The 25,565-nt window shown below is 38.8% G+C and overlaps 1 protein-coding gene across 2 annotated transcripts in view; it reads right to left on the minus strand.

The window, feature by feature from the left end:
- COG5 (component of oligomeric golgi complex 5) overlaps window positions 1-25,565 on the minus strand; it is a 279,231-nt gene that overhangs the window by 248,210 nt on the left and 5,456 nt on the right. For both annotated transcript variants that reach the window (XM_069587900.1, XM_069587901.1), the window contains exons 2-5: window positions 24,442-24,581; window positions 21,480-21,537; window positions 15,295-15,349; window positions 15,126-15,195 (exon numbers count right to left, since the gene is read on the minus strand). In XM_069587900.1, the coding sequence (XP_069444001.1) occupies window positions 15,126-15,195; window positions 15,295-15,349; window positions 21,480-21,537; window positions 24,442-24,581 (323 nt within the window). The remainder of the gene's footprint in view (window positions 1-15,125; window positions 15,196-15,294; window positions 15,350-21,479; window positions 21,538-24,441; window positions 24,582-25,565) is intronic.

Here is a 25,565-nt window from a genome sequence, read left to right on the forward strand (position 1 = left end):
ATCCAATCCTGGGTCTTTACCTATCCAAAAGACTAAGACATGAAATAATGACTCATGTGTTCTAGACAGAGGTAACCCAGGCTGACTGCCAGGGGAGAATGACAAGAAAGGAGATTGATGGAGTAACATATATGTAATTACCTTCAGCTTCAGCGGTGACAATAAAGAAAAAAGAGACAGTCTATGTTGCTACATCACAGCCATCTTTGCATGATCCTGAAGCTGGATGAAGCAACCTAACTCGTGGCAATAATAATTAAAAGCTCTAGGAAGACAGGGTCCCTGAGGCTTCAACTATAAAAATTTTTTCTGAATGAAATACACATACACCTCAGAGCCACACACAGTCCCACTCGTGCACATACAACATACACAAATGTACAATCAAGTATATGTTTACAAACATGTAAATCAAGGCAGCCAAGTACTAAACATGTTTAACTGACTGCTTTTCTGAGTAACAACAGTCTGAAGTACTTAAAATAATAAAATAATGTCAAATAAAAATCCTCCCCCTGCAAACTGGAAAATTTAGGCATCTTAATCTTTTAGTTCAGTTCAGTCGCTCAGTCATGTCCAACTCTTTGCGACCCCGTGAATCGCAGCACGCCAGGCCTCCCTGTCCATCACCAACTCCTGAAGTTTCACTCAAACTCATGTCCATCGAGTCAGTGATGCCATCCAGCCATCTCATCCGCTGTCGTCCCCTTGTCCTACTGCCCTCAATCCCTCTCAGCATCAGAGTCTTTTCCAGTGAGGCAACTCTTCGCATGAGGTGGCCAAAGTCCTGGAGTTTCAGTTTCAGCATCAGTCCTTCCAGTGAACACCCAGGACTGATCTCCTTTAGAATGGACAGGTAGGATCTCCTTGCAATCCAAGGGACTCTCAAGAGTCTTCTCCAACACCACAGTTCAAAAGCATCAATTCTTTGGTGCTCAGCTTTCTTCACAGTCCAACTCTCACATCCATAAATGACCACTGGAAAAACCACAGCCTTGACTAGACAGACCTTTGTTGGCAAAGTAATGTCTCTGCTTATCTAGGTTGGTCATAACTTTCCTTCCAAGGAGTAAGCGTCTTTTAATTTCATGGCTGCAATCACCATCTGCAGTGATTTTGGAGCCCAAAAAAATGAAGTTCGTCACTGTTCCCACTGTTTCCCCATCTATGTCCCACGAAGTGATGAGACTAGATGCCATGATGTTAGTTTTCTGAATGTTGAGCTTTAAGCCAACTTTTTCACTCTCTGCTTTCATTTTCATCAAGAGGCTTTTTAGTTCCTCTTCACTTTCTGCCATAAGGGTGGTATCATCTGCATATCTGAGGTGATTGATATTTCTCCCGGCAATCTTGATTCCAGCTTGTGCTTCTTCCAGCCCAGCATTTCTCATGATGTACTCTGTGTATAAGTTAAATAAGCAGGGTGACAATATACAGCCTTGACGCACTCCTTTTCCTATTTGGAACCAGTCTGTTGTTCCATGTCTAATTCTAACTGTTGCTTCCTAACCTGCATACCTAGAGCCAGACATCCTGGAATGTGAAGTCAAGTGGGCCTTAGAAAGCATCACTATGCACAAAGCTAGTGGAGGTGATGGAATTCCAGGGGAGCTGTTTCAAATCCTGAAAGATGATGCTGTGAAAGTGCTGCACTCAATATGCCAGCAAATGTGGAAAACTCAGCAGTGGCCACAGGACTGGAAAAGGTCAGTTTTCATTCCAATCCCAAAGAAAGGCAATGCCAAAGAATGCTCAAAGTACTGCACAATTGCACTCATCTCACATGCTAGTAAAGTAATGGTCAAAATTTTCCAAGCCAAGCTTCAGCAATATGTGAACTGTGAACTTCCAGATGTCCAAGCTGGTTTTAGAAAAGGCAGAGGAACCAGAGATCAAATTGCCAACATCTGCTGGATCATGGGAAAAGCAAGAGAGTTCCAGAAAAACATCTATTTTTGCTTTATTGACTATGCCAAAGCCTTTGACTGTATGGATCACAATAAACTGTGGAAACATCTTTTAGTTTTATTTTCTGAATAGGTCATGGAAGCATGTAATTCAAAATTCAAAAGATCAGAAGATAAAAAGTCACCATCATATTTCTATGTCTCAACTATGTAGTCACCAAAAACAACCACTATTGTCACTTTCTTGCTCATCAGAATTCTATTTTTAGATATACTATTTGGAATGTAAAATCCCAAGCAATCATTCCTCTCAAGATTCTAAACACATCATGAGGAGAAATACCAGATCTTACTTTAGCCTAATCAGCATGAACTGTCCTTCCAGAATTCCCTAATACCTAACCAATAAAGGATATGCCCTCAAATATGAATGCTTTGAGCTTATTTCTAATGCTTTTCTGTTTAACCATACTTCATCTGTCACCAGGTCTTACCGATTATTCTTCTGTTGCATAATACAATAGTTATTTTACCTCTATTCCCAAAAGCATCACCCTAATCCAAATCTTTACCACTTTTATCTTAAAACTGTGGTCTCCTGGGTAGCTTTTCAATCTCTTGCTGAAATCCATCTTGCTGGCTTTATTGTCTTAGAAACAATTTTCAGCAGTTTAGCCCCCCCTTTAATAAATTTCAGTGGCTCTCTACTAACAGATTATGTTGAATTCACAGCATTTAATAAAACCCTCAGTCAACACATCTTAGATAATCTATAAGGCACCAACTCGCACCATTTCCTAATACAGTTGCTTCCACTCCAATCAATTTCCTTATTTTTTATTTCATACTTTTATCAGCAAATATAATACAATTATTCAGCATTGACAAGAAATGATCTATCAAGACAGAAAAAGACACAGAGGAATCTTGAATGCATTTTACTATGGGAAAGAGTCAATCTGAAAAGGCTATATATTATATGATTCCAACTATATGACTTTCTAGAAAAGACACAATTACGGAGACGGTTAACAAGATAAGCCGTTGCTAGGAGTTGGCAGAATAAAGTATAGAGGATTTTGAGGGCACTGAAAATACTATATAAAGACGGATGTGTGCATGTCCTTTTAGTTGTGTCTGACCCTTTGCAACCCTATGGACTGTAGCCCACCAGGCTCCTCTGTCCATGAGATTCTTTCTCCAAGGCAAGAATACTGGAATGGGTTGCCATGCCTTCCTTCAGGGGATCTTCCCGACTCAGGGGATCGAACTCACATCTCCAGCAGCTTGTGCACTGCAGGCAGATTCTTAACCACAAAGCCGCCAGGGAAGCCCCATAGTGATGGATATATGTCATTATGTATTTTTCAAAAGCCATAGAATATACACCGAGAGAACTATGGACTTTTATAATGATGTATCAATGTAAGTCAATCATTTTTAACAAACGTGTCACTCTGGTGACAGATGTTGACTAACAGGGAGGCTATGCATGTGTGGGGGCAAGGGATACATGAGAAATCTGTATCTTCCTCTCAATTTTGCTATGAATCTAAACTGCTCTAAAAAAAATCAGTATGTAAAAATATATTTAGATATTATATATATAGAAAATTACATACAGAAATTAAATAAATCAACTTGGAACTACCATGTGGATCAGGAAACAAAACTCTCTCTGCCACTACATAAGGCCTCCATGTTGTTGCTGCTGTTCAGTCGCTCAGTTGTGTCCGACTCTTTGTGACCCCATGGACTGCAGCATGCCAGGCTTCCCTATCCTTCACTGTTTCCCAGAGTCTGCTCAAACTCATGTCCGTTGAGTTGGTGATGCCATACACCATCTTGTCCTCTGTCATCCGCTTCTCCTGCCTTCAATCTTTCCCAGCATCAGGGTCTTTTCAAATGAGTCAGTTCCTCGCATCAGGTAGCCAAAGTATTGGAGCTTCAGCTTCAGTAACAGTTCTTCCAATGAATATTCAAAGTTGATTTCCTTTAGGATTGACTAGTTTGATCTCCTTGTAGGTCAAGGGACTCTCAAGAGTTTTCTCCAACACCACAGTTCAAAAGCATCAATTCTTTGGCACTCAGATTTTTTTAAGGTCCAAACTCACATCCATACATGCTGCTGCTGCTGCTAAGTCACTTCAGTCCTGTCCAACTCTGTGTGACCCCATAGACGGCAGCCCAGGAGGCTCCCCTGTCCCTGGGATTCTCCAGGCAAGAACAATGCAGTATTTCCTTCTCCAATGCAGGAAAGTGAAAAGTGAGAGTGAAGTCATGTCTGACTTTTAACGGCCCCATGGACTACAGCCTATCAGGCTCCTCCGACCATGGGATTTTCCAGGCAAGGGTACTGGAGTGGGTTGCCACTGCCTTCTCCACATCCATACATGACTACTAGCAAAACCACAGCTTTGACGATATGGACCTTTGTTAACAAAGTAATGTCTCTGCTTTTTAATATGCTAAGTTTCTCATACCTTTTCTTCCGAGGAGCAAGGGTCTTTTAATTTCATGAATGCAGTCACATTCTGCAGTGATTTTGGTGCCCAAGAAAATAAAGTCTGTCATTGTTTCCTTTGTTTCCATCTATTCACGATGAAGTGATGGGACCAGATGCCATTTTCTTAGTTTTTTCAATGTTGAGTTTTACACCAGCTTTTTCACTCTCCTCTTTCACTTTCACCAGGAGGCTCTTTAGCTCCTCTTCGCTTTCTGCCGTAAGGACGGTATCATCTGCGTTACTGACATTTCTCTCAGCACTCTTAATTCCAGCTTGAGCTTCATCCAGCCTATCTAGCATTTCGCATGATGTACTCTGCATATAAGTTAAATAAGCAGGGTGATAACACACAGCCTTGACGTATGACTTTCCCAATTTGGAACCAGTCTATTGTTCCATGTCCGGTTCTAATTGTTGCTTCTTGACCTGCATACAGGTTTCACAGGAGGCAGGTCAGGTGGTCTGGTATTCCCATCTCTTGAAGAATTTTCTACAGTTTGTTGTGATCCACACAGTCAAAGGCTGTGGAGTAGTCAATGAAGCAGATGTTTTTCTGGAACTCTGTTGCTTTTTCTATGATCCGATAGATGTTGGCAATTAAATCTCTGGTTCCTCTGCCTTTTCTAAATCCAGCCTGAACATCTAGTTTTCAGTTCACATACTGCTGAAGCCTAGCTTGGAGAACTTTGAGCATTACTTTGCTAGCATGTGAAATGAGTGCAACTGTGCTTAGTCTGAACATTCTTTGGCACTGCTCTTCTTTGGGACTGGAATAAAACTGACCTTTTCCAGTCCTGTGGCCACTGCTGAGTTTTCCAAACTTGCTGACATATTGAGTGCAGCACTTTCACAGCAATGTCATCTTTTAGGATTTCAAATAGCTCAGCTGGAATTCAATCACCTCCACTAGCTTTGTTCATAGTGATGCTTCCTAAGACTCACTTGACTTTGCACTCCAAAAGATGTCTAGCTCTAGGTGAGTGATCACACCATCATGGTTACCTGGATCATTAAGATCTTTTTTGTATAGTTCTCCTGCATATTCTTGCCACCTCTTCTTAATATCTTCTGCTTCTGTTAGGTCCATACTGTTTCTGTCCTTTACTGTGCCCATCTTTCATGAAATGTTCCCTTGATATCTCTGATTTTCTCGAAAAGATTTCTTAAGTCTTTCCCATTCTATTGTTTTCCTCTATTTCTTTGCATTGATCACTTAGGAAGGCTTCCTTATCTCTCCTTCCTATTCTTGGTCACTGTGCATTCAGATGGGTCTATCTTTCCTTTTCTCCTTTGCCTTTCACTTTCTCAGCTATTTGTAAGGCTTCCTCAGACAACCATTTTGCCTTTTTGCATTTCTTTTTCTTGGGAATGGTTTTGATCACCACCTCCTGTACAATGTTATGACCCTCTAACCATAGTTTTTCAGACACTCTATCAGATCTAATCCCTTGAATCTATTTGTCACTTCCATTGTATAATTTTAAGGGCTTTGATTTAGGTCATACCTGAATGGCCTAGTGGTTTTCCCTACTTTCTTCAATTCAAATATGAATTTTGCCATAAGGAGTTCATAATCTGAGCCATAGTCAGCTCCCGGTCTTGTTTTTGCTTACTGTATAGAGCTTTTCCATCTCCGCTGCAGAGAACATAATCAATCTGATTTCAGTATTAACCATTCTGGTGATGTCCCTATATAGAATCGTCTCCTGTGTTGTTGGAAGAGGGTGTTTGCTATGATCAGTGCTTTCTCTCTCAAAACTGTTAGCCTTGGCCCTGCTTCATTCTGTACTCCAAGGTCCAACTTGCCTATTACTCCAGGTATCTCTTGACTTCCTACTTCTGCATTCCAGTCATGACACCCTCCATCCAACCTCCCTACTTCCCCCAGCCCAAGAGAGACATCATTCTGGCTTTTGTCTTAATCATATCCTTATTTTCATTTATAGCTTCATCACTGAAGTATATATACCTAAATGCTATAGTCTAATTTTACTCTTTTTAAATCTGTATCGGTTCCCTTAGCATCTTTTTTCCTTTGCAATCTGCTAAATATGTTGGATCATCTGTCCTATGAAGTTTCCCACGGACTGGGTTTAGTTGATTACTGTCTTCTAGTTTAACAAGTCCCTGTATCTTTTATATTCCCTAAACACTAGTAGTTGGATGTCAGCAGTCTCAACAGATTCAGGTTAATATTCTGGGGAAATTTATTCATTACTGTTGTTACCAACACTGATACTCAACATCAAAATCCATTAAAACATAATATATGAGACAACAGATGTAGAGAACAAACGTATTGATACCAAAGCGTAAAAGAGGGGGTGGGATGAGTTGGGAAATGAGGAGTGACACATATATACACTACTAACAGGTTACTACTGAGAACCTGCTGGATAGCACAGGGAACTCTACTCAGAGCTCTGTGGTGACTTACATGGGAAGGCAATCCAAAAAAGAAGGGATACAGTAGGAGACACAGGAGATGCGGGTTCAATCCCTGGGTCAGAAAAATCCTGAAGAAGGAAATGGCAAACCACTCCAGTTTTCTTGACTGGAAAAATCCCATGGGCAGAGGAGCCTGGCAGGTTACAGTCCAGGGGACCACAAAGAGTCAGACACAATTTAGCGAGTAAACTCCCACCACCAGGTATATGTATGGCTGTCATTTTGCTGTATAGCAGAAACTGACAGCAGTATAAAACAACTATACTCCAATTTATAAAAACAATAATAATTATGACTGCAAAATGGTGTTACTCCAGTTTTATCATTTTTCTTTATCTGCTAGCATATAAAACGTCTCTATTAGAAGAAGCTTTACCTCATCTATATTAGTTTTTCCAGTGGTACTGTTCATACAGAAAAGTAAGAATCACTGGGTTCCTTCCATTGGTTTACCAATGGTTTGTTTTCCTAACAGCCACAAAAGATGAACAATTAAGTTCACTGTTTTAGATATCATTATGAACTCATAGATTTAAAGATGTGAAACCACTGTAGCTCTTATCCTTACAGGTGCTCACCATGTCCCATTTTTGGCCATGGGAGCCTCTGAGGCTGATCACGTCTATTGATTTGGCTGGGACTAAGTGGTTTCCTGGGATACAGGTGTTGCAGTGTTAAAAATGACACAGCTGGTCACCCTAGAACCTATTCAAGTTGGCTCCTGAATCCTTTTGTCATGACTCTACATAGTAGTTATTGATAGTTTCCTTAGGATATACAGGTATAAAAATATTATAATGTATATTTCATGTCCCAGACCTGGAACCAAAGATTTATCAAAGAAGCCCTCATTTCCTTTAGAAGTCAGCAGCATTTGAAGACCATGTTGGGGAAACCAGGTCTGCTCATTTCTGAGACTTCGGAGTACACATAGTTAGGAAATGTTGAAATTAAAATACCACATAAATATTCATTTGTTTGATTCCATGATACACATAAAACAGTCTCAGATTAACATTATACATATACATATATACAAACATATGATGTGTACACTATTTTAAGATAAAATTAGAACACCTCATGAGTTCACACTGATCCTTCCACTTAAATAGGAACAGAGAATATTTATACTTAATCTTCTAAATTACATCTGTAAATTATTTCTTCCACAGAGACTCCTGGTTCCAAAGACATCAGAGATAACAGAATTAGAATATGTATAATTATTCATTTGCTTTGCTGCATGATACAAACATTAGCGAAGTGAAGTCGCTCAGTTGTGTCCGACTCTTTGCGACCCCATGGACTGTAGCCTTCTAGGCTCCTCTGTCCATGGGATTTTCCAGGCAATAGTATTGAAATGGGTTGCCATTTCCTTCTCCAGGATACCAACATTACCTGAACTCAAAACCAAAAGTACAAAAAAAAAAAAAAAAGACTGAAGACAATTTAAAAAAACTGTTCCCTGCATACTCTCCCCACAATGTCTTAGAGTTGAAATTTATTTCTTGGTCAAAACATATACCCAGCGACTTCCTTGGAGGTCTAGTGGTTTGGAGTCTGCCTTCCAGTATGGGGGACACCTGTCGCATACTCTCCCCACAATGTCTTAGAGTTGAATTTTATTTCTTGGTCAAAACATATAGCCAGCGACTTCCTTGGAGGTCTAGTGGTTTGGAGTCTGCCTTCCAGTGTGGGGGACAGCCGTTCGATCCCTGTTAGAAGAACTAAGATCCCACATGCTGCAGGGCAACTAGGCCCATGCACCACAACTCCTGAGCCTGCTCACCTCAACTAGAAAGAAGCCTGCGCGCCACAAGGATACATCTCATGTGTCACAAGACCCAGTGCAGCCAAAAATTAAAAAATGAATATTTTTTAAAAGTAACATACAGCCATTACATACTACTTTATATCCCTCATTTAAGCCTTGTTCTTACTGTCATTGCTAGTTTTACTTTGAAGTTTCTCTAGTCATTTGATTGTCTCAAGTATATCATCTATCAGAGTCCTAATAAAAGCTTATAGGAGCAAAAGTCCCTGGATTCTATGAGGATGGCAATCTCTACACATCAAAATCAGTTCAGCTGTTAAATCCATTATCTTTTGCTGCATAAGAAACCAGCCCGAAACATAGTGGTTTTAAACGATTTGTTCTTCCTCACAACTCTGAGTCAGGAATTTAGGCAGGGTTCATGTGCTTCATGTGGTATCCCCAGGATTACTCATTCTGCTACCCTCTGCTAACGACAAGGCTTCACTCCCCTGTCCGGTGCCTCAACCCTCCTCTACCTTCATCTCCCCACCACCAGCACGTGCTTTCTCACACCATGATGGTCTCACAATGAATGGACTCTCAACGGAGAGTAGCTTTCCCAGAGCACAAACAAAAGCTGCTGTGCCCCTTGAATGCTAACTCCCAAACTAGCCCAGCAGACTCCCACCAGCAGCGGTTCTCCCCTTTTGCTCTCCTGCCTACTCTGTGTTTTCAAAGTGTTTAGGGACACTGGCGTCTTATACTGCTGTTGTTATCTTCCCTCTTCCTTCCTTCCTTCATTTCTGGTACATTACTTGTTTGGTGGATAATTATTTATAAAGCCAGTTAACTACATAATCATCACATAGAACAATGCAGATAAAATTATTTGACATTGTTATCAATTGAAAACTAAAAAGAATCCTATAAATGTATATGGTGAAACCACATACATGTAAAAAACATGAACATAAAAAAAGGTTTTAAGAACCCTTTCCTTCTCCTTCATATCAACATTTTCTCAGACTTTCTTATATAATTTCAAAGTTAAAAAATGAAATTAAAAACCTTAAATTGGAACGCTAATATATGTGACTTAAAAAGTAAAATGATAAAAAGTGAAAAAAAATTAAAAAGATAAAAAAACTTATATGCACATGTGAATTATACCCCAATAAAGCTGTTGTATTTTTCAAAACATATGATTCAAAGTGTTAAAAACATAAGATTTGAAAGTTAAAACTCATTTTCTTATATAACATTAAAGTTAAAAAAGTTTATATATTCTATGTAAAGGATAATAAGCTCTTAAATTTTTCTTTCTGAAAAACTCTAAGGCAGTTCATAAGCAAACAACGTTACTAAAAAGAGCTAAGATAGAGATGATTCTTGGGGTGATAATTAAATTCAACTCATGTTTTCATGTATATAGATGAAGTCAGAAGCTTCTGCTCAGAGAAAGAAAAAGCCTTATGGAAAGAGTAAAGTGGGGATAAAAAGCAAAAAAAAAAAAATTAAAGGTAAAAGTACTTTCTTCTAATTGAGGGTACAGCTTAGTGATTTTATGTTCAAGGCAAAAACAAGTTCAGAGCTATTTCTTTCTTCTTCTTATATCACATGCATTTAAATGAATTAAGAGCTCAAAGAATAAAAAGATTAAACAGGAACATAAAAGTTTCTCCAAAATTTAAAATGGAAATGTCTAGACAAAGTAAACAGAATAAAAATGGTTAAAACATGAATAAATTTCCAAAGAGCCCTTGGACTTCAAAGAAGTCTGAATTTCCACGATGAACATCCCTCTTACAGGTAAGACTCATCCTAAGGAAGGAGTCAATTTAGAAAAACTTAAATACTAGAAATAAAGATATCAAAATGTACCTGGCATATTTTTGTTTTCTTTCTCTCCCTTCTTTCTTCCTTCATGATAAATTTACCAGATACTCAACTCAGTTGCTGCTATACAGTAGTATAATATTTTTTACAATAAGAGTACAGAAAATAACACTAATATATATAAAAAGTGTTTATTTTAAACACAAATAATCCTGACCTCACATTAACATAACCGTAAGAATAAAAGCACTCATAAAAGAAACTATCACAGTGTCACAGAATCACAGCATTTTAGAACTGGAAGAGAATTCACAGATCCAGTCCAAACTTTCACTGTATAAAGATACTATACCACCAAGAACACCACAACAAATAGAGTAATTATGTAAAGTGAAATGTGTATTACTACCCTTACTGTGGTAACCATTTTACAATACATACATCTACCAAATTATCACACTGTGTATCTTAAATGTACATGTTGGGTCAATTATATCTCAAAGCTACAAACAAAAAAATAATAAAGTCTGTTCGTGACCATGAAGCTAGAAGGACGAAGAGTGTAGTCAGGTCTCATAACACCTAGTCCACTGCTCTCCATCCATGCTTTACGAATCTAGATTTGGTTTTAATTTTTCGACCTACAAGCAAGTTTCTGAAAACCAGGAGTCATACTTTCTATTTTTTTATATATTCCATAGAATCAAAATCACAGAATCCTAAATTTAGCAAAAGAAATTCTGTTTCAGTCTGAACATTGCTGCATATTGGCTATATGAACTTCAGCAAGTAACTTTCAGAACCTAAGTTTTTATTCACCCATAAAGTGATGAGATATGTAACTTCTAAACACAATTATTGAATTAGAATACTTGAAAATTTTCATACATTAAAGTCCCACATAAATTTGAAAAAGAAATTTTTTTATCCTGAATACCAAGTGAGGTAGCAAAAATGAGATTCTTAAAAGTTACTGTCAAAAGACTGTACTAAACAAAGAGGGGAAATGAAGTGCATGATGCTGCAATTCTTAACCATTTAATATGGTACATAGCCCTATTCTTCGGCTTCCCAGGTGGCACCAGTGGTAAAGAGCCCGTCTGCCACTGTAGGAGTCCTAAGAGACGCAGGTTTGATATCTGCATCAGGAAGATCCCCTGGAGGAAGAAATAGCAACCCACACCAGTATCCTTGCCTGGAGAATCCCATGGACAGAGGAGCCTAGCGGACTACAGTGCATTGGGTCGCAAAGTGTAAGACACGACTGAAGCAACTTAGAACACACATGCACCAAACACTATGCTAAAGTGAAAAATTCCTAAAACAAACCAGAGGAAATCTACAGATTACCTGCAAAAGACCAGGTCAGAATGACAGTTTCTCAACAACTAAACTGGAAGCCAGAACAGAATTGAATTATATATGACACATATAGAAAGTTAACAACAAAGGGAGGGAGGAAGGAAGGAAACAGAAAAATAACTTAAAAGGGACCAAAAGATTTTAAAAGACATTTCTCCAGAGGAGATACACAGTGACCAACAGGCACAATAAAAGATGCTCAGTATCACTAGTCACTTGAAAAATTTGTATCCTAACAACGATATACTACTTCATAATTGGTAGGATGGCTATATTAAAAAGAAAAGAAGTATTGGCAGGAAAGGAAAAAACTGAAACCCTCATACATTGCTGATAGGAATGCAAAATGGTACAGCTTCCTGGGAAAACACTTTGGCACTCCCAAAATGTTCTTTTTTCCAGCTGTATTGATATACAATTGACATATAAGGCACAGTGGTAGAGAATCCGCCTGCCAATGCAGTAGATGTGAGAGGCACGGGTTCAATCCCTGGGTTGGGAGGATCCCCTGGAGAAGGAAATGGCAACCTGCACTGTACTCTTGCCTGGAAAATTCCATGGACAGATGAGCCTAGCAGGCTACAGACCGTAGGGCTGCAAACAGTCAGACATAACTGAGCAACTGAGCACACATAATACTGTTTAGGTATATGTATATGATTTGTTACATTAAAATATTAAACACAGAGTTAGGATATGACCTAGCATATCTCAGATACATACCCAATTTTAAAAAATGTACATACAAAAACTTATACACAAATGTTCCTAAGAATTCTTACTCATAATAGTCAATAAGAGGAAACAACCCAAATATCAACTGATAGGTAGGTAAAATAAATGGATAAAGAAAAATGTGCCATATCCATACAATGGATTATTATTTGGTCACAAAAAGGATAGGTGTATTGACATATCAATTCTTCAGCACTCGGCCTTCTTTATGGTCCAACTTTCACATCCATATGACTATTGCTCCCTTTGAAAGAGAAGCATGACAAACCTATACAGTATTTTAGAAAACAGAGACATCACTTTGCCAACAAAGATCTGTATAGCCAAAGCTATGGTTTTTCCAATAGTAGTATGGATGTGAAAGTTGGACCATATAGAAGGCTGAGTGCTGAAGAATTGATGCTTTCAAATTGTGGTACTGGAGAAGACCTGAGAGGCCCTTGGACTCCAAGGAGATGAAACCAGTCAATCCTAAAGAAAATCAACCCTGAATATTCATTGGAAGGACTGATGCTGAAGCTCCAATAAATGTGAAGTCAAGTGGCCCTTAGAAAGCATCACTACGAACAAAGCTAGTGGAGGTGATGGAATTCCAGTAGAGCTATTTCAAATCCTAAAAGATGATGCTGTGAAAGTGCTACACTCAATATGCCAGCAAATTTGGAAGACTCAGCAGTGGCCATAGGACTGGAAAAGGTCAGTTTTCATTCCAATCTCAAAGAAAGGCAATGCCAAAGAATGCTCAGACTACCGCACAATTGCACTCATCTCACACTCTAGTAAAGTAATGCTCAAAATTCTCCAAGCTAGACTTTGGCAATACATAAACCGTGAACTTCCTGATGTTCAAGCTGGTTTTAGAAAAGGCAGAGGAACCAGAGATCAAATTGCCAACATCTGCTGGATCATGGAAAAAGCAAGAGAGTTCCAGAAAAACATCTATTTCTGCTTTATTGACTATGCCAAAGCCTTTGACTGTGTGGATCACAATAAACTGGGGAAAGTTCTGAAAGAGATGGGAATACCAGACCACCTAACCTGCCTCTTGAGAAATCTGTATGTAGGCCAGGAAGCCACAGTTAGAACTGGACATGGAACAACAGACTGGTTCCAAAAGGAGTGCATCAAGGCTGTATATTGTCACCCTGCTTATTTAACTTATATGCAGAGGACATCATGAGAAACGATGGACTGGAAGAAACACAAGCTGGAATCAAGACTGCCGGGAGAAATATCAATAACCTCAGATATGCAGATGACACCACCCTTATGGCAGAAAGTGAAGAGGAACTAAAAAGCCTCTTGATGAAAGTAAAAGAGGAGAGTGAAAAAGTTGGCTTAAATCTCAGCATTCAGAAAACTAAGATCATGGCATCCGGTCCCATCACTCCATGGGAAATAGATGGAGATACAGTAGAAACAGTGTCAGATTTAATTTTGGGGGGCTCCAAAATCACTGCAGATGGTGATTACAGCCATGAAATTAAAAGACACTTATGCCTTGGAAGAAAAGTTATGACCAACCTAGATAGCATATTCAAAAGCAGAGACATTACTTTGCCAACTAAGGTCCATCTAGTCAAGGCTATGGTTTTTCCTGTGGTCATGTATGGATGTGAGAGTTGGACTGTGAAGAAGGCTGAATGCCGAAGAATTGATGCTTTTGAACTGTGGTGTTGGAGAAAACTCTTGAGAGTCCCTTGGACTGCAAGGAGATCAGCCCTGGGATTTCTTTTGGAAGGAATGATGCTAAGGCTGAAACTCCAGTACTTTGGCCACCTCATGCGAAGAGCAGACTCATTGGAAAAGACTCTGATGCTGGGAGAGATTGGGGGCAGGAGAAGGGGACGACAGAGGATGAGATGGCTGGATGGCGTCATTGACTCAATGGACATGAGTCTGAGTGAACTCCGGGTGTTGGTGATGGACAGGGAGGCCTGGCGTGCTGCAGTTCGTGGGGTAGCAAAGAGTCGGACATGACTGAGCTACTGAACTGAACTGAACTGATGATGCAAAGAGCCAACTCACCGGAAAAGACCTTCATGCTGGGAAAGACTGAGAGCAAGAGAAGAAAGGGATGACTGAGGATGAGATGGTTAGGTGGCATCACTGATTCTATGGATGTGAGTTTCTGAGCCAACTCCAGGAGATAGTGAAGAACAGGGAAGTCTGGCGTGCTGCAGTCCATGGACTTAAAAGAATCAACAGGACTTAGTGACTGAACAGCAACCATCTATTATAGCAATTATAAGACTAGGTTATTTACATTTGACCACAGAAAACTGTAAGGATAAAGGTTAGGTTTCTTCTTGTTCTCTATCAAGAGAAATAATTTTGAATTCTAAAAAGTTAGTAAAATTATTACATACTATAGTAATAAAAGTGAAAATAATTCACTTGAATAGTAGTTTTGATTTTTATTTTTTAAACTGAACATCTTCTTTTAAAGCACTTGAATATTTTCTCTTTCTCTCATATTCTCTTACTTCCTCAGAATTCATTCGCTTGAAATCTACCCCTTATAAATACAAAATGAACTAAAATTATAAAGAAATGACAAATGAGGACCTACCTGAAGTCTTGCTAGTTGAGCAGTACGGGCTACTATTTTATTGTATGGCTCAACAATTTTTGCTTTCATCCTAAAGGAAAAACAAAAACAGGAGAGATAAAATCATCTTCAAAATATCAATGGATAAAAATCTTTCCATTTCACTTATTTACAAAATGAACAATAGTACCTATCAACGGCTCCCTGTAAAGCCCCAATTCTTGTCTGCATCATCTGAAGGACACCTAGGAAAACAAAACAGCTTACATTACTTTACAAATTTACAAGGGTTTCAAGTTGGGTAAAAAGTTAAAAGGAAAAAACTGAAAAAATTTTCCATTTTTTTCTACTATGATCATAATTGAACCATATCTTTTACCTAGACTATTCAAAAACCTCTAACTAGTCTTCCTCTATTCCAAATCTTACTTCACTAAAGAAGTCTTACAAGCAATAGGGTGCACACATGCTAAGTTGCTTCAGTCATGTCCACCTCTTTATAATCCTATGGACTGTAGCCCACAGGGCTCTTCTGAACATGGGATTTCTCCAGGCAAGAATACTGGAGTGGGTTGCCATGCCCTCCTCCAGGGGATTGTCCCGAACCCAAGACTCTGTGTCTCCTGCATCGGCAGACAGGTTCCTTACCACTAGCGCCACCACAAGGAAGGGGGAGTGACTGCTTAGTGGTTACAAGGTTTCCATTTGGAGTGATGGAAAAAATCTGCAACTGGATAGTGATGCTTATTAATGGCACTGAATTAGCATTAATATGATGAAAGGGGTAAATTCCATGTTAATGTGTGAAAAGTGAAAAAGAAAGTCACTCAGTCATGTCAGACTCTTTGTGACCCAATGGACTGTAGCCTGCCAGGCTCCTCTGTTTGTGGGGATCCTCCAGGCAAGAATACTGGAGTGGATATCTATTTCCTTCTGACCAGGGGATCATCCCAATCCAGGGATTGAACCCAGGTCTTCCGCATTGCAGGCAGATTCTTTACCAGCTGAGCCACCAGGGAAGCCCAAGAATATTGGATTGGGTAGCCTATCCCTTCTCCAGGAGATCTTCCTGACCCAGGAATCGAATGGTGGTCCCCAGCCTCGCAGGCAGATTCTTTACAAGCTGAGCTACCAGGGAAACCCGTTGTTAATGTGCACTGTACTATAATTACACACACCAAAAAAAGCCTGTGTGATCTTTAGAAATGTAAATTATATCTTAACACTTATTTGCTGAAATCTATCCACAGTCTCCCCTTCATTCCTAGGTTAAAACTAAAGTCCACAGCTTGATCTCCAAGGCCCTGAACAATTTGGGTGATGTACTCTGCTCCTGGTATACTCTTTCTAACCACCAATGATAGATAAATAATATATATGGAGAGCAAGTATATTATTGCCTTTACTCTCTATTTACATAACATAATGAAGAACCATTTATAAAATTGTAGAACTATTTTCAGGAAGACAGATCTTAAATTTGACTATTTATATGCCTAAAAATGGGTTTTCCAGTATTACAGATCCAATTATTTTGAACTCCATTCTTTAAAACTCAGTTTCTATATTCAACTGACATAGCTACAGTTTTAAAACACAGCATTCTATAAATAAATTTAAGTAGAGAATGTCATCACATATTAGATGAGGTAATTTTAAGGTTAATGAACATTCCTGCTGCTGCTGCTAAGTCGCTTTAGTCGTGTCGACTCTGTGCGACCCCACAGACGGCACCCCGCCAGGCTCCCCCATCCCTGGGATTCTCCAGGGCAAGAATACTGGAGTGGGTTGCCATTTCTTTCTCCAATGCATGAAAGTGAAAAGTGAAAGTGAAGTCGCTCAGTCGGGTCCGACTCTTAGCGACCCCATGGACTGCAGCCTACCAGGCTCCTCCGTCCATGGGACTTTCCAGGCAAGAGTACTGGAGTGGGGTGCCATTGCCTTCTTGGAATGAACATTCAAATTAAAACATATTTGTGTGATCAGCACACAAATATGTTTTAATTTGGCTCAGTTCAATAGAATCCTTTCTGGACCCAGAGATTATGCTTTTCTGCTGGCTTTATGGTTCACAGACCTTCCTTGTTATCATCACTTCCTTATATGTTTTTCTCTCCACAATCCACTCATGAGAGCTTTCACACATATTCCACTAAAACAGACCTTGTCAAGGTCACCAGAAATCTCCAAGGTGCCAATTTCTATTATCAGTTCTGTCTTGATTCTGTTCAAACTCTCAAAAATTCATTTCACGTCGAACCACTCCCTCCCTAAAACATGTTTTACTCTAGCCTTCCAAATCATTACACCCCCTGGGTTCCTTCCGATCACAATAGTTGCTCCTACTCCTTCTCCATTAGATCTCTACATGCTGGAGTACTCCCAGAGGTGATCCTCAGTCATCTTCACTTCTCCATCCAGAGTCTCTCTTAGTATTTAAAACACGGGGTCTGAATGAAATCTTGATCTATTCAATAAAACACTGATTTGAGATATACACATATGTACCTGTATCCATATTTTCTTTATATCTGCCTAACTATACACACACATACACACACACAACTCTTTAGTTCAGAACTTTCTTATGACAAGTTTAAGACACCCAAGATAAGATCTGCCCCAACCAAAGTCATGATCCTCTCCAGTCTAACTCATCTCAGTTACTTACACCATCAACTATCCAATTTTTCAGACTAAAATTTCAGGAATCACTCTTGGTGAGTTTTTTTCCCTCAGACCTTTAATTTCCCATCAACAAATCCTATCAACTCTATTCCTGTCTTATACCATCCACTTCTCTGTCTTTACATCCACCTCTCTAATTCAAGGCACCATCAACTTCTATTACTCTAATAACTTTTAAATGGGAACCCCAGATTCTACTCTTGCCTTCCTATAGAACCACCAGAGAAAATATTTTAGAGCATTAATCACATAATATCTCTAATTAAAATCCTCCAATGGCTTACCATTGCATTTAGAATGAAAATCAAAATTCCTTTCCCAGAACCTCATCTATAATTCTTTTCCTCATTCACTAAACTCTTAATCGTACTAGACTTTTCTTTCTTCCCTTCAAACATGCCACACTAATTCCATTTATTGGTCCCTCAGCTTACCACACTCTTCTCCCCAGAGTCATGTGGTAGCTCTTTCTCATCACTCAGATCTCAGCTCAAATATCATCTTCTCAAAGAGACATCCCCTGCTCATCCTAGCTAGTAAGGGACTCCCCTTCTATCTCATCATCTATTTTGTTTTCTTTTAGAACTTACAAATACCTGAAGTTTCCTACTAACATATTTTTTTGGTCTAATTTCCTACCTAGAACATAAATATCACATGAACAGTGATTGTCGCTTTTGTTCACAGGTGCCTGGTATCTAACAATTTCTCAATTACTGAGTGAGCAAATAAATTAATAAATTAAGCAATCTCTTTTTAATTAAATAGGCTTACTTGGGATTCCTGGGTGGCTCAGTTGTCAAGAATCCTCCTGCCAATGCAGGAGATGTGGGTTCAATCCCTGGGTTCGGAAGATCCCCTGGAGGAGGAAATGGCAACCTGCTCCAGTATTCTTGCTGGGAAAATGCCATGGACTGAGGAGCCTGGAGGGCTATAGTCCAAGGGGTCGCAAGAGTTGGACACAACTAAGTGACTGACAGGCACACACTCATGCACAATTAAACATACCTCCATAAAGACAGGGATTTTTTTAATAAGGTTACAGGTGCCTGGAATCTAGCAAATTCTCAATTAAAATTTAAATGAATACATGAACAGAACAGAGAGAGTAAATTTTATTTCATTTTAGGAGATGAAGCACAGTAGATTTTACTGAATGTTTTCTTTTTTAATTAATTTTATTGGAGTGTAGTTGCTCAACCATGTTGTTAGTTTCTACAAGAATGTAAATTTTAATAATATAGGCTAAATAAATATACCTCCAAATGAATTATATAGCACAAAATTTTACATATACAGGAGAAAAAGCAGACGAAGTAAAAAGCTGGGACACTACTCATTTTCAAATACATAACACACATCTTAAAAAGTTTAATATGCTTAGAAACACACATCATGCTAACATAAATACTGATTCATACCTTCACTTCTTATGTTCAAATAATCTGGAGAATACTTTTAGATTATCATAGGAATTTACAGAAGTCAGCCTTTGTACTGCATACTTTCATCCAATGGATAATCATTCTAACTCAGTCAAATAGCATATTTTAAATGTTGTAATCACTGAAAAGCATTCAGGGGAAAATCAGCACACTACGGAACTTAACACATAGAGAGAATTACCTGGCGGTCCAACGGTTAATGTGGAGCTCTATACCAAAGTCATTGGTATAAAGCCTTTGACCAAGGTCACAAATGAGGAACCTTGTACCAAGGTCATCTCCGGAACTGACCAAGCCCCACAGCAATTGTTGCCATGAGCTTCCACCCGTCTAAACCAGCCAGCTCCAGTTCCCTGACCCCCATATTAAATTAAAAAAAAAAAAATACGCACCCTGTGCTGTGCTCAGTCACGTCCGACTCTTTGAGAACCTCCCTACAGCACCCTAAACAATCACCTAACGCCACCCAGCAAGAACTTGGTCTTGAGGTTATAAAATTGGCTACTAGCACACAAAAGCCATCAGCTCACCCTTGAGCTAGCCTGCTGTTCTAAGTGTCTCCCACTATAATAAGCTCTATTCTCTCATTCTGCCTCATGTCTGAAAATTATCTTCCAATCCCTGTACAGACTGTGACAATTAGAATTCAGCACTTTCACTGCCGTAGCCCAGGGTTCAATCCCTGGTTGGGGAACTAAGATCGCACAAGCTGCATGATGCAGCCAATTAAAAAAAAAAAAAAGAACTAAGCATATATACGAAAACCACAGTAAGAAGTATTTTTGTTGTGATGATTTATCTACAAATATTTAAACTCAAAATCAATATACTACCATGACATCCCTATAGATTTTATAAAGGAAAAAAATCATTCATAATTTGTTTACAAAAATTACCATTAAAAATAAGGTATTGTTTCTTGCTTCCAGAAACTTATAAAATACTATGAGATTAAAAAAATTAACTTCCAATAGTAAGTCAGTACCTAGAGCCTCCTAATTTTCCCATAATTTAGGATCTATCCTAAATATTCAAGTAACAGACAAACTAATATTTTTAAAATACTATGTTCTTCATCAGGATGCATTAGAAACAGTGTACATGCTGAGAATAATACCTTTGAGTGTGTGTAAGAAATACTGGGGAAGCATTAAAGAATATTGCCTCACAAAAGGCAATATCTTTCTTCCTCAAGAATTCAACCAACAAAGGGAAAAATCATTTAGCTTTCTTTTGATGCACAGTGATTAATAATATAATCACAATATAAGTGGTGATGGAAAATACAGTATCAGCATTTCATATTTATGAGATGTAGTTTAACAGAATGAAAAATTCATAAAAGTAGTCAAACAAAAATAGAAGAATTCACAATAAAAATCCAATGCATTATTCTATTATATTTTCAGTTTTGAAAACCATTTCAAAGAAGTCAAACATAATGAAAGAATTAAAGCCTATTTCCATTACTTTGGTGGCGCTGACTTTGTTTGGGGTTTGCAGGGCGTGGTGAGGGACAGTGGTTTCAGCACCACAATGTGACTTGCTGAATCTTAGTTCCCTGACTGGGGATTGAACCTGCACCCTCAGCAGTGAAACTGCAGAGTCCTAACCTCTAACCACTGGAATTTTCTGCTTGTTTTCATTAACTCAATTATAAAAGCACTAAATATGCACTAGGAATTGTTCTAAGCATTCTGTTAATTCAAATTAGCACCATATTAGTACATATTAACACTCCTTTATGGATAAAATAGGCACAGAAAGTAACTTATCCAAACTCACACATCTAGTAGGAGGCTAAGCAATGATTTAAATCCAGAGAATTTAGCTCAAAGGTCAGAGAACCTGCTTGCCAATGCAGGAGACATAAGAGACAGGTTCAATCGCTGGGTGAGGAAGATCCCCTGGAGGAGGGCATGGCAACCCACTCTAGTATTCTTGCCTGGAGAATCCTATGGACAGAGCAGCCTTACACACTACAGTCCAGGGTCACAAAAAGTCGGACACACATGCTAATAAAACCACAAAGTTTTACTGAAGTTTTGTTGGAACACAGCTACACACATTCATTTACATATTACTCAGTTGGTTTCACTCTGTAACAGCAGAGTTTAATAGCTGTAACAGAGATAATATGGCCTGCAAAGTCTTAAATTATTTACTTTCTGATCCTTCACAAGAAAAGTTACCAAGCCCTAGGCAAGCTCTATACAAAGTATAACAGTTAATGGAAACATACCTTCCAAAGACTCAATTCCAGTTGCTTGTGCCAATAAATCTTCATGTCTCGCAACGACCTGAAAATCAAGAACGAATAATCAGCATTACAAGTATTAGGTATTTTGATTTGTAACCACAATGTAGAACTGAAGGTCTCTCTCTATATGGAAAGGGGAAAAATGCTAATACAAAAGAAAAAAATACAGGTAAGAAAGGTGTGTTTGAGAAGTCTGATTGGCAGGAACATAAACATGCTTAAAGCTTGACATGGTGCCAAAGAAGTCTTTTCATTAGCCGCATGTTTTCCTAATAGGGTGTGCAGAAGGAAGATGTGCCAAAACTGAACAACAAAAACCTGCTACTTCTCACCACACTAATTAATACATGTTTTCCTTTTAAAGAGTGTTTTCAAACAGCAGGTTCTTTTAGCTCTTGAACTTAATCAGCATCATCACAGCCACATTCTAATTTGCAAAGATAAAGCAGAATCAGCACCTCCCTGAACATCTCTCTGTTTCCAGCTTCCCCATGTCACAGCAAATCCTCTTTCCCATGGAAGACTGATATTTCTAAGAATATTAGGGCAGTGTGAAATGTTATATCAAAAAAAAAAAAGGTTAGGAATTAAAGGCTACATGCAAGAGAATCCTAGAAACATCAAGAAATCAAGCAAATCTTTAGAATAATCCAGGAATCCTTTATTACAATGAATAAGAAGTTTCCTGTCTAATCTGTAAACTGAAGCTCCTCATCAGCAAAGATTCATTCACTGGAACCCTAAATCCTCCACTCTGTCCAGTGCCAGATGTCACTGTCATTCTAGCAATTTCCTCTATCACATAACTGTTACTTTTGGTCTCCTATGTCTCTTATCTGGAAGACTTCTCAGTTTTCCCCAGTCCACTGACATGGTGATTAACGCATCCATCCTAACACAATGATTTTCTTCTAATTCTCTGTTCTTGGTCCCTTGTGACGCTGCGGAAAGTTTGAAAAACCTAAAACTACCCTGTTATAGTCTCCCCTGCAATCAACTGGATGAATTTCCAAGAGATTTAGAAGACAGAAGACTAAAGCTATTTTTCCATTACTGTTTCAGCTAGTAAGCCAGATCCTGAGACCTGAGGCTTTAGAGACAGCTAGCCAAGATAGCCCTATTCATCATTCCAGAGTTCAGTTACCAGAGTTCAAGCACCCAGAAGCTGAACTTCAGCAGGGACGTGGGAGTTAACAGCAGGTGCTTGCAGGCCTCTGGGCTGCATCCACGGTAGATCCTTCCACCCTGTCTATTAGCTGCCCATCCAATCCTCTGGATTAAGTATCTTCCTGCTTTAAATACCTAGAGTGGTTTCTGTTCCCTGTACTAAAGTCCTGACTGATACATATCTCTGTACATCTTTTGTAATTTAAATCATCTCACTGATATTTTAAATTATTTTGATTATATTTTATTTATGAGTTCAGTCAGCATTATCCCAATTTTGCTTCTGCAGAAAAACAATTATAGCAGGTTCAGATCTCATACCAGGACTGAGATTTTTCTCAGTCCCACATCCAAAACTACTGTTAAGTATAACTTGCCCTCTCTGGGAGATATTAAATAGTTTTTACTGATTCCTTCTGAGAAGTTACTACATGCGAAGGATAAGGAAAATGCCAACCACAAAAAGGCAGAAAGAATTTCAGGTGGCTTCTGCAAAAAGCTACCCCAAGAAACATAGGCAGAATTAAAAGTGTTTTCCCCTGCCCCCATAAACAATGTGTATTACTCTATTTAAAACAGGCATCACTTGTCTGTCGTTATATCTGTCTGTATCTGCCACTGGTCTGTGAATGCTTAGAGAGCCAGGGAATATGTTCATTTTTCTATTCCCATAGACTACAGCAAACCAGACTATTAAAACTGACTATAAATGTTTCCCAAAAAATAACTGATCTCTAACTATATAATCAGAATTTTACAGTTAAGTTGACCTTAGATGTCATCCCAGTCCTAAACAAGTAGCTCTTTTAATTGATAAAGCAAGACACAAAAAAGTTTAAGGGAACATGTCTCATTTTATACCACATCTAGGTTTCCTGGTAAATAGTTCATTTATTCATGCAACTGTTCATTAATTTAAATGTTTAAGTGCCTACTCAGAAAAAAAAGGCAAGACTCAAGCGTATTATATAATATGAAAGGTAACAGCACAACTGAGACTCGGACCTATCTCATAACTCCCCTTTTGTGTCCTATCCACCACAAATTTATCAACTATCTGCAATTTCATCAAATGTTACATTCTGTGTTCATGAAGTATGAACTCCTGATGGGAACAGTTTTCGTTATTCACACTATTCTGCTTCCAAAATTCCATTTTCTATTATCTTTATCAAATGTTAGTCACTCAGCTGTGTCTCTTTGCAACCCCAAGAACTGTAGCCAGTCAGGCTCCTCTATCCATCGAATTCTCCAGGCAAAAACACTGGAATGGGCTGCATTTCCTTCTCCAGGGGATCTTCCTGACCCAGGGATCAAACCTGAGTCTCCTGCATTGCAGGTGGATTCTTCACCGTCTGAGCCAGCAGGAAAGCCCTAAGACATCCTATTTTTTGCCAACCACATTCCCTCCATATCAGATGAGATGATGAAAGCAAAGTATGAATAAAAGGTCTTGGGGAGATGGGATATCCATTTTTCAACTGACAATAAGGAGCTTCCAAAAAACTTTTAAAAAATGTATCTGGAGGGACCTTCCTGGTGGTCCAGGGGTAAAGACTCCATGTTTCCAAGGCAGGACATGTGAGTTCAATCCATGGTTGGGGAACTAAGATCCCACATGCTGTGTGGCGCAGCCAAAAATTTAAAAATATATATATACTTGGGAAAATACACATTTGTTCATATAAATATGCATTTAGATTAAATAATAAAAGGATTATAAAATGATATATAATCACTCTGGAATAAATTGTATGCTCCAGAAGACTGGAATTACCTGTAAGTGCAGTTCTTTATCCAACTGACTGATTCCTTGGGCAAGTTTTGCTAGTTGTTCAGCAATTACAGCTTGATGAATAGATTGAGAAGTGTAAGTCTTTACATCAAAGTCTTCATTTAAAAAATCACTGTAACACTCTAGGGAAAATATAAGAAAAATTATTAATCACATTGCACCAAACCACAGATGGAACAACAGACTGGTCTAAAATTGGGAAAGGAATTCATCAAGGCTGTATATTGTCACCCTGCTTACTTAACATATGCAGAGTACACCATGCAAAATGCAGGGCTGGATGAATCACAAGTTGGAATCAAGACTACTGGGAGAAATATCAACAACCTCAGATATGCAGATGATACCACTCTAATGGTAGAAAATGAAGAGGAACTAAAGAGCTTCTAGATAAGAATGAAAGAAGAGAGTGAAAAAGCTAGCTTAAAAACCCAACATTCAACCGAAGATCTGGTCCCATCACTTCATGGCAAGTGGATGGGCAAAAAATGGAAACAGTGGCACATTTTATTTTCTTGGGCTCCAAAATCACTGCAGATGGTGACTGCAGCCATGAAATTAAAAGATGCTTGCTCCTTGGAAGAAAAGCTATGACAAACCTATACAGTGTATTAAAAAGCAGAGACATAACTTTGCTGACAAAGGTCCAAACAGCCAAAGCTATGGTTTTTCCTGTAGTCGTGTACAAAAATAAGAGTTAGACCATAAAGAAGGCTGCGTGCCAAAGAATTGATGCTTACAAACTGTGATGCTGGAGAAGACTCTTGAGAGTCCTTTGGACAGCAAAGAGATCAAACCAGTCAATCCTAAAGGAAATCAACCCTGAATATTCATTGGAAGGACTGATGCTGAAGCTCCAATACTTTGGCCACCTGATAGAAAGAGTCCATTCATTGGAAAAGACCCTGATATTAGCAAAGACTGAGGACAGGAGGAGAAAAGGATGACAGAGGATGAGATGTTTGGATGGCATCACCGACTCGACGGACATGAGTTTGAGCAAGCTCTGGGAGACAGTTAAGGACCAGGAAATCTGGTGTGCTGCAGTTCACACGGTCACAAAGAGTGAGAGACGACTTAGTGACTGAAAAACAACAAAACCACAG

This window comes from Ovis canadensis, chromosome 4 (genome assembly GCF_042477335.2).
Source record: "Ovis canadensis isolate MfBH-ARS-UI-01 breed Bighorn chromosome 4, ARS-UI_OviCan_v2, whole genome shotgun sequence".
In the NCBI taxonomy this organism is placed as follows: Eukaryota; Metazoa; Chordata; class Mammalia; order Artiodactyla; family Bovidae; genus Ovis; species Ovis canadensis.